The sequence below is a fragment of the Pseudorca crassidens genome, chromosome 12 (assembly GCF_039906515.1).
Source record: "Pseudorca crassidens isolate mPseCra1 chromosome 12, mPseCra1.hap1, whole genome shotgun sequence".
In the NCBI taxonomy this organism is placed as follows: Eukaryota; Metazoa; Chordata; class Mammalia; order Artiodactyla; family Delphinidae; genus Pseudorca; species Pseudorca crassidens.
Genome location: NC_090307.1, coordinates 67,122,903 through 67,136,391, shown reverse-complemented (window position 1 = coordinate 67,136,391; position 13,489 = coordinate 67,122,903). Strand labels below are relative to the sequence as shown.

The following is a 13,489-nucleotide window of genomic DNA, read 5'->3' as shown; positions in this document are numbered from 1 at the left end:
TCTTCTGCCTGCCACATCTGATTGTGACACACTAATCTTATTTCCCAAAGAGGGATTCTCCGGCAGTTTGACGTGAAGCTGTAATCTAGCCGCTGCTGCAGCAGCAGAGGGGCCTGTGCTCGTTCCGTGGCTGGTGTCGCAAGCAGCAGTGAGAACACCACCTGGAGCGGCAGGCAGCGCTGTGCCCATTGGAAGGTGCCTCCGAACAGTGCCTTTTTGTACCTTCTCAGAAGGGCAGCGTTGGCCTGTGCCAGGGACTGTCTACTGAGTTGAGACGGATTTGGATCCTTAGACATGTAGTGAGAGCAGGCTGCACTGGGTGGGCGGCAGGTCTGTGCACCGTGCCTCAGTCGCGCACCTTCCATGTGCCCAGTGGCAGAGATGGAGATGGGGTGCCTCCCGCTTGCTCTCGGCTGGCACCCTCCTTGTTCTGACCCGTGTGTCTCTATAATCTGTCCTCACTTTCCTCATGTGCTGTGTTCTTTGGGAGATGAAGGCTTCAGGGGCATGACCAGTCTCGTAACTGTGAAGTGGACATTTGGACTAAATTTAAAATGTTGACTCCTATTTCCTACTCTTGCCATGTTCCACGAACTTTGCTTTGTCTGTCAGTCTTTGTACATAATGTGCTCTTCCTGTGAAGACAAGTGCAAGCACCACAGAGTTCAGAATTTTGACCGATGCTTGCTGGTGGGCTTTGCACCGAGGCTTTGTTGGTTCAGGATGAGAAAGGCGTAGTGGCTGTGGGCTGTGTGAGTCCTGTCTTCTGGATCCTCCCTCCAGAGTGCTGTGAGATCACAACCACATAGTCCTCACACGCTTAGAAAACACATTTGGCATGAAAGATGTGCTCTCCTTGAAAGATACTGTGATAGGCCATTACTTTTGATATCATGATATTCTGAGAGGGAGTAGTTTTTAAATTGTTAATTCTTAAAACGAAGCGCTGATGGGGCTGTTTGACTGGTGTCTGATTGATCCCGCCTTTCCCCGTCCAGTGTGTTTGTTCTCAGACAGGACTAACTGTCTTCACTTAGCCCAGCCCCATCACATGTCCCTGACACACCGGACCAGGCGGGACACATCCAGCCTTCCTTGCTTGTTGTCCTGGCCTGGTGACAGCCTCGCTGGGCTTGTCACCGAGGTCAGAGGCGGGCCAGCCTGTGTCTGGGGCACCCATTGTGGGGAGCAGGTGCTGAGGAAGGGGTGTCAGACTGGGCCCAAAGGCTGGTGAATTTGGCCAGGCTGAGGGGGCAAGGGAACCAGTGTGCCAGGGCTCGGGGAATTTCAGAGACTCCAACCCAGCCTGTGTTCAGCGAGAACAGGTGGAGCTGTGCCCTTGACGGGGAAGCAGGATCTGGTTGTGTCCCTCCTGAGGGTCCTCGCTGCCCTCAGACTGAAGTCCACATGCCAGGCAGTGAGGCTCTTGTCAGTTAGCCACATCCCCGCTTTAGAGCTATCCCCCTGCTGCCCTCTCTGTTCCCCCCCTGCCCTGTGGTTCAGCCATGCTGGGATTTATTGTCCTCTAACTTGAATGTCCTTCTACCTCTGCTCTGAATGTCATCTGGCTGAATACTGTTCCCGAGCCCTGTTCTCCATTAGTGAAGCCAGCCGTCTGACAGACTAATTCATGTCATTATGCTGCTGAAGGCTTCCTGATGCCTGAAGTCGAAGCAAATGGCTTCTACCTCTGTGGCTTGATAGATCTTTTTATTTATTTATTTATTTGGTTGGTTGAATCGGGTCTTAGTTGCAGCTTGCCGGCTCCTTAGTTGTGAACTCTTAGTTGCGGCATGCAAGTGGGATCTAGTTCCCAGGCCAAGGATCGAACCTGGGCCCCTTGCATTGGAAGTGCAGAGTCTTAACCACTGTGCCACCAGGGAAATCCCTCTTTGTGGCTTGATAGTGCTTTATCATTCTCTTATTCCAGTTTCCATCCTGACTTGTCTCTGGTTGTAGACACGTATGGCTCCTCCACTAACTGTAGGCACACAGGGCAAGGCTTTGATTTAGTTTGTACTTTTAGACCTAGATGCAGTGGGGGATCTTGGAATTTTGGTTGAATTGCATCAGAGGTAAGTAGCAGTCGGTGGTTTAGAAGTGTTCATCTGTGTTGCATGTCTCATCCCTAGAAATAAAAGTTAAATGAGATGTTTTCCCTTGGTCCTTGTCTATGGGAGTTGTTTTGTATAGGGGACTCTGTGGGGAGCCGTTGAGGTGCCCTGGATGGGAAGGAGGGACAGACGAGCCTCAGGGGCAAAGGGAGCAAAACTCACCTTCCTGCTGCCTTTGCCTCTTGAAATTCAGGGTCAGGTCTCTTTACTGTGACACTTTCCACCCTGTGCAGAGCATCTACTAAGAACATCTTCAACCAGCCGACCTGCTTCTCTGCCGAGAGTACCTGCCATGGAAAGTGCCAAGACCATCTCAGGTAATACTTTTTATCTGAAATTCCTTTTAAAAAGATTCTTCCAGAAGTTTTAGTGATGGTACCGAGTACTTTCTCTTTAGGTTTATTTAACCTTACTTGCCTCTTTAGTTGATTGTTTTTCACTCTGAATTTCCCCTATTGTATCTTACACATTTCATAGAAATCACATTTCGTGGCCCTGATTTCAAAAATAAAAAATAAAAGCTAGATAGTTCCATTCACTTAACAAGTATTCATTAAGTGCCTAGAGTGGGTTAGAAGATATACTGAAAGTATAGGTTCATACAAAGTTGGGTAGCTGTGAAAGGTTAAAATATTTATCACAAGATGTGTCATGACTGTTTTTGAAGGGTTATTTCAGAGCACACCAAAAATTCTCCAGAAGCCAGATTTTTCCAGTGTTATAGCCATTTTACAATGATGAATTTGATGGGCTTACTTTTTCGGTCTCCTAGAGCTAACTCTTCAGTTTATCAGTGTTCATATTATTTTCCCCTTGTGGCCTTTTTTTAACCCTTAATAGCTCAACTAGAAATTGGACCAGGAAAGGAGAGATTCCTATAACCCTGCCTCCTATGGTTAATGTCCCACTTGTATGTGGATTTAAGTTAGTACAGTTTTTGTACATCTTAGCTGGGTCTTTAAATCAGTGGGAAGTCCAGCCAAAATCACCACCCCCAAAGCCCAGATCCAGAGCCTTTTCCTGTAACAGAGTTCTTCTGATTCTTCTCAGTCTGTTTCCTCTGTTTGATATAAAATTATCAAAGGTGTTCTCATCCAATTTCCTAGCATACCACTTAAAAGAAACTGCCGATTTAAGGCATACAGAGATCTGACATTGAAGGAAAAGGCAGAATAATTATAAAATTATGTCAAATATGCAAGTGGATCATTCTGATAAGATCTTGTAATAGGAGAAAGCATGTCTCCTCTCGATCTTTAAACACACCTCTTAGCTTTTGCCGAGTTATAGTCTGCTGTGGCCATCCTAAAATCATCAGGAGAAGTTTAGCCAATGAAAGAGTGCAGTTCCAGTCATCCGGGGGAAATTACTGGTGTTTGGCATGATTGCATTACAGCCAGCCCGGGATGATGCAGTAATGGCTCCCTCGCTTCCAGCATCATCTGAGGTGAGAGACTCTGAGGTCAGGAGCCTAGTCTCGCATCTCACGTCATCGTGGCCAGAAAGCCGCTTCTGTTGTGGCTCCGTTTTCAAGGGCTGCAATGGCTGCTTCCATCTCCCAGTTCTCAGGACTTTCGTAATTCCAACAAGGCGTAGTGCCTTACGCTTTCAAAATAGGACTTTCCTGATTGTTCTTATCTCTCGGTAGTTGACTTGACACGACACCTTTTGCTTTTCTGTTTTGTTGATTCATGTTTTTTAAAACGTGGCTTGGGACTTCCCTGGTGGCGCAATGGTTAAGAATCTGCCTGCTAATGCAGGGGACATGGGTTCGATCCCTGTTCCGGGAAGATCCCACATGCCGTGGAGCAACTAAGCCCATGCGCCTCAACTACTGAAGCCCGCATGCCTAGAGCGCTTGCTCTGCAACAAGAGAAGCCGTTGCAATGAGAAGCCCGTGCACCACAACAAAGAGTAGTCCCCGCTCACCACAACTAGAGAGAGCCCACGCGCAGCAATGAAGACCCAAGGCAGCCAAAAAAAAAAAAAATCTTGACCCAGAATTAAGTGTGGCCCTGTAACAAAGCATCTTTCCTTTCTGTCTCTTCAGTAGTGTTTTTGGCCACGTTCAGAAGGGTTGTGTTGATTTTGGTTGAGAGTGAATGTTGCTTTAGTTAGCCTTTGGCTTTGGTCAGGTTTGTAGTTGAACGCAGGTTTGCGGGGGACTCACTGTGGGCCAGGTGGGTGCTTTGAGTGTTAAGGGTGGATGAGACACACTCCTTGCCTTCAGGGAATATGGGCATCTGTGCATATTTCAACAACTGTACCTTTTTCACAGTTTTTTTTGTTTTGTTTGTTTTAATTTATTTTTATTTTTGGCTGTGTTGGGTCTTGATTTCTGTGCGAGGGCTTTCTCTAGTTGTGGCAAGCGGGGCCCACTCTTCATTGCGGTGCATGGGCCTCTCACTATCGCGGCCTCTCTTGTTGCGGAGCACAGGCTCCAGATGCGTAGGCTCAGTAGTGGCTCACAGGCCTAGTTGCTCCGCGGCATGTGGGATCTTCCCAGACCAGGGCTCGAACGCGTGTCCTCTGCATTGGCAGGCAGATTCTCAACCACTGCACCACCAGAGAAGCCCCCTACAGTTTTTTAAAATGGCAAAAAAAAAAATCCTTTCAAGTTATCAGTAAGTTAAAGAGAATGTTAGTTTTTCCTCCTGTATGATAATTTCTGCTCTTTTGGGGACCTGCTGAAGATGTCTCAAGAACTCAGCTTAAAATGTTTTTGCTATAAATTGCATAATGGCTGTTTCTTACACTCAGTGTCCAGACGAAGCAGTGAAGAGATGAAGCGAGATGTCTCTGCACCTGAGGGCGCGTCTCCTGCCTCGCTCATGGCCATTGGTGCCACGTCGCCACAGCTATCCCTGTCCTCCTCGCCCACGGCCTCCGTGACCCCCACCACTCGAAGCCGGATAAGGTAGAGGACAGTAGTTAGTATTGGTGCATTTCATGCCTGCCGTTCCTGGCCTTTTGAAATTAAATGATCAGGTTATAAAGTAACGGCATTCGAGCACTGATGTATTTTCATTCTTTATGTGTTATTTAGTGTTTTCTGATCTAGCCTTCTATGCCTAGAATTGGGAAAGATGATATGAAAGTGAAAAAGTAAAGCAAAGTAAAAGAGATAATTATTTTCCCCAAGCAGCTGGTGTTTTTGTTTTTTGTGGGGTTTTTTGGTTTTGGTTTTTTCAAGTAGAGAACAGCTGAGTACAAAAGTAAGTTTAGTGAAAACGGGGTGTGGATGGAGTGTTGGGGAGGCTGGAAGAGGGGAACTCGAGCGAGGCCTTGAGGGTGGTGGACCGGGAGGAAGGTGAGCGTTACTGGCAGGGTCAGTGACTCCAGTGAGTGTGCAGGAAGGCTGAACACGAACTGAAGGAGGGATGGAAGTGGGTTTCAGAACTTTACCATACACTGACTTACAAGTTTGAGTAAAAGTGGGATTTTTGGTGTCTCAAACTCAAATTATATGCTCACTTATAAAACCCAGCCTCTCAGGGACCGACCTCTTAGAAGAGTGGTCCCGTACTCAGTGCGGGTCAGGCAGGTCGGGTGCAGTGGAGAGTGCAGCTCATGCTGCCCTGGCCAAGCCCGGGGGAGCACTGTCCGCGCCGGTGGGCAGGGCCCCCACTCTTCCTGGTGCCCCACTTAGAAGTTGTGAGCCTCCACAAGGTGTCTCCTGGCCTTAGCTTCCTTATCTTACAGTGAAGATGTTACAGGAGAGCACCCTCTGCTCTAGGAGGCTCTTTGCTGCAGCTTCTCATTGTGCCCATAGACTTTACTCGTCTTTGATGCTTTTTAAGCTGTTTCTATAACAAAATGGCCTGTGTGAACTAGAGGAAACCTTTCACAAGTGATTGTAGTAGTTTTATTTTGAGCATAATAGAGGTTTTTATTTTTCTTTTGGCTTGCCCTTTTGTTTTCATTCACATATCTCACCTTTATCTTCATTCTCATTTCCTGTGATCAGTGGTGTTATAACAAACTTCTTTGAACCCTTTAAATCAGGGCAGCAATCGGTGGGCAGGTACACGAACATAAAAGTATATTTCTTCAAGACAGCAGTCTAACTGCAAGTTGAAATATTTTCATATTTTACTTTTGGTTCTAAATAAAAATTGGTGCTATTTCAGTGCACCTCTCACTTGGAAAAGCTTCAGTTCTACATGTGTGCTCTTTGATTTCCTACCATACTTTGTAGGATGAATATGGACAGAATAATAGTAAGCCACCTGTAACATCATAACCTCTAGGACAGTTACTGGACTGTTAAGTGTATGGGTCGTAGGGCTAGAATCTCCACTTGTGCAGTCATCACTAAAAATTAGACCAGGCTTTTAAGAGTGTGCTGCTTGTCAAGGAACAGGTTGTTTTACAGAGTGCTCCTTGGTATTCTGTTCTGCTTCTAGAATAGTTTCTGGAAGGAAGGATTGGGTACTGGAGGAGTGGGTTGTATGCCTCCCCTGCTCCATCGCCAGGGTGATCACAAAATCTTTTTTGATTCAATGTCTGGTCTGGGGCAGGATATTTATTCTGCCTCCAAGGCAGTTGACAGTGCCCTAAAGTACCCTCCATATAATTTTAAGAAATGAGTAAGGTATAGCCATTGATTTTTTCCCCCCCCCAAGCTTCTGTAGTTGGTCTGTCCTGTAGTAAACTCTGAAGTTCCTTGAGAGGCAGGGTCTCTGTGTTGCTCACTGCACCCTGCCCAGCACATGCACATGGCCTGGCACAGTGGTGCTGTGCCAAGAGAGGGTCCTTCCTTTCTTCCTTAAGTGAAAATGAGGAACCCAAGATGCAGTGGTGCTGAATCTTTGCCAGTTTCCGTGTGGGTAATGAGTAGAGCCCCCTAGAGATGGCAGAGCCCCCTGATGGTGGTGGGTCTGTGGGACCCATAAAAACTGATAGGAAAAATCCAACGGGTGAAGGTACATCTTGCCATTGGATGCCTCTGAGTGTGCGTTTGTTCTGTTCAAATGTTCTGTTGTGTTGAATTTCTGGTTTAGAAGGGTGCTCAAATAAGAAATATTTCAACTTGGGTTCCTTATTTTCACTTATCAGGGAAGAAAGGAAGGACCCTCTCTCGGCATTGGCGAGAGAATATGGAGGATCCAAGAGGAACGCCTTGCTGAAGTGGTGTCAGAAGAAAACCGAAGGCTATCAGGTAGCCCCGTGGTTCTTTTGTCCCAGGGGAGCAGCTGCCACGCCAGGTGTTGACGGCGCAACTCACCTGAGCAGTGACGAGTCCTGCACTGGGTTCCAAGTCTACCCTGAACATGGCAGAGTATCCCTTGGATGAAATAAGTTTCCTACCTTTCCAGAGTAGCTAACCTTTACAGTACTCTTGTTCAGCTGTTGTAGCACTTTATCATTTAAGTCCCAGTTAATTGCTTTTGTTAAGGCCTCATCTGGACTAAGAGTGAAAATATATTTATTTTACTTTAAATTAAGATTTTACTTATCATTGATATGTTTAAAGTTTTCTCTTAGCTTTTTCCCCTTCCCACTGGGCTGTCTTTGTGCCCTGTCATTTCACATCTGGACTGTTTTATAGCCTCTCCTTTCTTGCCCTGTCAGTCTCTCTCTCTTTTTTTTATTAACCTTTTTTTAAAAACTGAAGTGTAGTTAATTTATGATGTGTTAGTTTCAGGTATATAACAAAGTGATTCATTTATACATAAATATATTTCTATTCTTTTTCAGATTCTTTTCTATTATAGGTCACTACGAGACATTGAATATGGTTCCCCTTGCTATGTAGCAGGACCTTGTTGTTTATCTATTTTATATATAGTAGTTAGTAACTGCTAATCCCAAACTCCTAATTTATCCCCCCCCAACACACACACACAGACAGTATCCCCTCTGGTAACAGTAAGTTTGTTTTTCTGTCTGTGAGTCTGTTTCTGTTTTGTAAATAAGTTCATTTGTATCATTTTTTTAGATTCCACACATAAGTGATATCATATGATACTTGTCTCTGACGTACTTCACTTAATATGATAATCTCTATGTCCATGTTGCTGCAAATAGCATTATTTCATTCTTTTTTATGGCTGAGTAGTATTCTATCATATATATGTACCGCATCGTTATCCATTCATCTGTTGATGGACATTTAGGTTGCTTCCATGACATTATGCTAAATGAAATGGGCCATACACAGAAGTACAAATATTTTAGGATTCCACTTATATGAACTCCGTAGAATAGTCACATTCATCAAGACTGAAAGTAGAATGGTGGTTGCCAGGGGCTGGGGGCAGGGGGTAATGGGGATTTATTGTTTAAAGGGTACAGAGTTACAGTTTGCAAGATGAAGAAAGTTCTGGAAATGGATTCTGGTGATGGTTATACAACCATGTGAATGTACTTAATGCCACTGAACTGTACACTTATAAAATAGTTGCTTAGGCCAAAAAAAAAAAAAAAAAAGTAAATGATAGGGATATAGCTAGATAGAAAAACCTAGCAAGGACATAGAAGATTTGAACCATATACTATATACATGAACTATATACTAATTAGACCTGTGAGACATCTGTTGAACACTCTATCCAGCAACAGCAAAGTATGTATTCTTCTCAGGTGCACGTAGAACATTCAGGATAGGCTGTATGTTGAGTAATAAAACAAATCTTCATCAATTTTAAAAGATTGAAATTGCACAAAGTATCTTTTCTGATCACAATGGAGTGAAATTAGAAATTAATAACTGAAGGAAAATTCACAACATAACATAAAACTATGAGAGGTGCTGAAAAGCAGCTCTCAGGGAAATTTATAGCTGTGAACACCTATCTTTATAAAGAAGAATCTCAGGACTTCCCTCGCGGTCCAGTGGTTAAGACCCCGCTCTTCCAATGCAGGGGGTGTGGGTTTGATCCCTGGTCGGGGTACTAAGATCCCACATGCTGTGCGGTGTGGCCAAAAGATTAAAGAAAAAGAAGAAGAAGAAGAAGAAAAATCTCAAATCAATGATCTAACCGTCAACCTGAAGAAAGTAGAAAAAGAAGAGCAGACTAAGCCTAAAGCAGTCAGAGGAAGGAAGTAATAAAGGTCAGAGCAGAAATAAAGGAGATAGAAGAATCAGTAGAGAACATCAGTGACACCAGAAGTTTGTTCTTTGAAAAGATCAGCAAATCTACAGATCTTTACCTAGATTGACAAAGGAAAAAAAAAAGAGGAGACTAAAATTACTAGAATCAGGAATAAAGGAGAGGACATTACTAATGACCTTAGAGAAATGAAAGGGATTAAAAGGGAATACTGTGAACAGTATACCAACAAATTGTTTAACGTAGATGAATTTGACAAATACCTCAAAATACACAAACTATAAAAATTAACTCAAGGACCTGCCTGGTGGCACAGTAGTTAAGAATCCGCGTGCCAATGCAGGGGACACGGGTTCGAGCCCTGGTCCGGAAGATCCCATGTGCCGTGGAGCAGCTAAGCCCGTGCGCCACAACTACTGAGCCCATGCACCACAACTACTGAGCCCACGCGCCGCAACTACTGAAGCCCGCGTGCCTAGAGCCCGTGCTCCGCAACGAGAGAAGCCACTGAAATGAGAAACCGGCGCACCACAACGAAGGTAGCCCCCACTTGCCTCAACTAGAGAAAGCACGTGCGCAGCAACGAAGACCCAATACAGCCAAAAATATTAATTAATTAATTTTAAAAAATTAACTCAAGAAGAAAGAAAATCTGGGACTTCCCTGGTGGTCCAGTGGTTAAAGACTTCACCTTCCAGCGCAGGGGGTACGGTTTTGATCCCTGATCAGGGAGCTAAGATCCCATATGCCTCGCCACCAAAAAAACAAAACATAAAACAGAAGCAATATTGTAACCAAAAAATTCAATAAAGACTTTAAAAATGGTCCACATCAAAATATATATATATATTTTAAAAAAAGAAAGAAAGAAAATCTGAGTAGACGTATAGCAACTAAAGAAACAGAATTAGTGATCAAAAAACTTTCAACAAAGAAAAGCCCAGGGCCTGATGGCTTCACTGGTAAATTCTACCAAACGTTTAAAAGAAGAATTAACAGCAGTCTTTCTCAAACTCTTCCAAAAATAGAATAGAGAACATTTCCTAATTCATTCTGTGAGTCCAGTATTACCCTGATAACAAAGCCAGAAAAAGACATCACAAGAAAACTACAGACCAATATTTCTTATGCAAAAATCCTCAATAAAATATACGGGCAAACAGAATCCAGCAGCAAATAAAAGGAATTGTGCACCATGACCAAGTTGGATTTATCCCAGGAATGCAAAGTTGGTTCAACATATGAAAATTAAAGTAATACACCATGTTGTGGAATAAAGGGGAAAAACCACAAAATCATCTCAGTGGATGCAGAAAAAGTATTTGACAAAATTCAAAACCCATCCATGATAAAAAAAAAAAACACTCAACAAACTAGGAATAGAAGGGAACTTTCTCAACCTGATAAAGGATATCTGTGAAAACCCACAGCTACCATCGTACTTAATGGTAAAAGACTAGGTGCTTGCCCCGCAAGATCAGGAACAGGAAAGGATGCCCACTCTCACCATTTCTATTGACATTTTATTGGAAGTTCTCGCTAGGGCAGCTGGGCAAGAGAAAGAAAAAAAGGCATTGAAAAGGAAGAAGTAAAACTGTCTGTTTGCAGGTGACATGATTGGTATCTAGAAAACCTTCAAGAATTCACATAAAAACCTTTGGAGCTGCTAAACAAACCAGCGGAGTTACAGGATACAAGGTCAATATAAAAATCAGTTGAATTTCTCTATACCAGCAATGAAACTCTGAAAATGAAATTAAGACAACATTTCCATTTATAATAGCATCATAAAGAATAATATATCCGGGGGAATTCCCTGGTGGTCCAGTGGTTAAGACTCCTCACTTCCACTGCAGGGGGCATGGGTTTGATCCCTGGTCCCTGGTGGGGGAACTAAGATCCTGTGTTCTGCGAGGTGCGGCCAAAAATAATAACATATCCGGAAAAAAGCATGGTTCGAAAGGATACATGCACCCCAGTGTTCATTGCAGCGCTGTTTACAGTTGCTGAGACATGGAGGCAACCTAGGTGTCCATCAACAAATGAGTGGGTAAAGAAGATGTGGTACGTATGTACAATTGCATGTTACTCAGCCATTAAAAAGAGTGAAATAATGCTGTTTGCAGTAACATGGATGGACCTGGAGGTTATCATACTTAGTGAAGTAAGTCAGAGAAAGACAAATATATGGTGTCGCTTATATGTGGAATCTTAAAAAATGATACAAATGAACTTACTACAAAACAGAAACAGACTCACAGACTTAGAAAACAAACCTACGTTAACAAAACACAAACAGACTCACAGACTTAGAAAACAAACCTACGTTACCAGGGGGGAAGGGTGGGAGGGAGAGATAGACTGGGAGTTTGGGATTGACATGTAAACACTGCTATATTTAAAATAGATAACCAGCAAGGACCTACTGTATAGCACAGGGAACCCTGCTCAATATTCTGTAATAACCTAAATGGGAAAACAATTTGAAAAAGAATAGGTACATGTATATGTATAACTGAATCACTTTACACTGGAACTAACACAACATTGTTAATCAACTATACTCCAATATAAAATAAAAATTAAAAAAAAGAATAAAAGACTTAGAAATAAATTTAACCAAGGGGGTACAAGCCTTGTACACTGGAAACTACAAACATTATGAAAGAAATTAAAATCTAAGTAAATGGAAAGATCCTTTGTTCATGGATTAGAAGTTTTGATACATGCTACAACGTGGATGAATCTTAAAAATATTATGCTAAGTGAAAGATGCCAGACATAAAACTCCATCCTAAAAGACTTCAGTCCTCCATACCTGAAAGTGGGGGTAAAACTGATGCTCTCAGCTTCACCAAGTGGCAAGAACATCAATGCCGTGGCTCCTAATTTGATCAAGGACTGAAATCTTGAGCATAAATCAGTATTGCCCAACCCTTTACATTTTTTTCTTTAACATCATTTTTTATTGGGCTATACTTCACATAAGGTACAGTTCACCCATTTAAAAATGTACATTTTAGTGTCTTCACAGAGTTGTGCAGCCATCACCACAATTAGTTTTAGAGAATTTTCATCAATCTGAAAAGAAACCTTGTACCTGTTAGCAGACCCTCTCCATTTGCTGTAGGCAGCCACGGATCTACTTCCTGTCTCCATAGACGTGCCTGTTCTGGGCATTTCATGGCACTGGAATTACACAGCGTGTGGTCCTCTGTGGCTGCCTCTTTCATTGAGCATAATGTTTTCACGGTTCACCCATGTTGTAGCATGTTCTCCACGTGTCACTCCTTTTACGACTGAACAGTATTCCACCTTGTGGACCACCTGTTGTCATCCCATCATCTGCTGACGCCGTCTGGTCGTCGTGGCCGGTACATACGATGCTGTTGTGCACACTGCGTATGAAGGCTTTGCATGGACATAAGTAATTTTCTCACCCTCCTGGCTGTCTTTTACTTGGCTGCCAAAGTGGTTTGAAATTGTGATCTGGTTATTTCTCTTTAAGATGCTTCTCCTTTGCCATTTGGTTAAAGCCTCAAATCCTTGGTGTGGAGAACAAGACCCCTTACAGTTGATCTGGTCCCTGTGTAGTCTTATCGGCTTCTCCACAATCACACCTTGGCCACTGGTGCCCCCCCATCCTGTCACTTCACCCACTCCATCTGGGGAGTGTCTGCTCCTTCAGCTTCGAAGTCAGCATCTGTGCAATGTTGCCTTTGCCCTGCTCCACCCCCGCAAGGGTTCATCCCTAATGTGCACCCCCTCCTCCCAGAGCCCCGGGGGCCTAGTTCTTCCTTGACTTGAACCCAGTCCAGGGCAGAGTGCTTTCTGTATATCAGGGCATGTTTTTTTTTGGTGGGGGGGGTGTCTTTGTGTCTGTAATTCATTTTCCCTGTGATACAGAACCCCACATGGTATATCCCAAGGATACTGAAGTTGTCAGTTTGTGTGTGTGTCTTCCTTTCTAGACTGTGAGCTCCTTAGAAGGGCCTGTCTTTGCCGCCCAGCGTCCAGCAGAAGGCCCTGTACATGGCAGAGCTGAATGACTGTCTGAACCTATATGTTGAATGTCATGGGTTACCTTGGAGGTTCATTTTTAGAACAGTGGTTCACAGGCTTGTATGCAAAAACCTGTGAAGATTGTGGGAAAAGTGCAGATTCCTGAGAACCAACCCTCAAGATTTATAATTTGAGAGGTGCGTTGGGAGACTCTGGAATCTGCATTTTTACACGCATTGCACTTGATCCATAGACCATGCTGTGAGAATCACACATAGAGTCGTGATTAAGACCTTGGACTTGAGTGTCAGGTAAGGT

General features: G+C 43.7%; 1 protein-coding gene across 6 annotated transcripts in view; it reads left to right on the top strand.

The window, feature by feature from the left end:
• The window catches only part of SPECC1L (sperm antigen with calponin homology and coiled-coil domains 1 like), a 122,631-nt gene that overhangs the window by 77,887 nt on the left and 31,255 nt on the right, over window positions 1–13,489 (top strand). For all 6 annotated transcript variants that reach the window (XM_067700103.1, XM_067700104.1, XM_067700102.1 and 3 more), the window contains 3 exons: window positions 2,348–2,431; window positions 4,875–5,031; window positions 7,173–7,275. In XM_067700103.1, coding sequence (XP_067556204.1) covers window positions 2,348–2,431; window positions 4,875–5,031; window positions 7,173–7,275 — 344 coding nt within the window. The remainder of the gene's footprint in view (window positions 1–2,347; window positions 2,432–4,874; window positions 5,032–7,172; window positions 7,276–13,489) is intronic.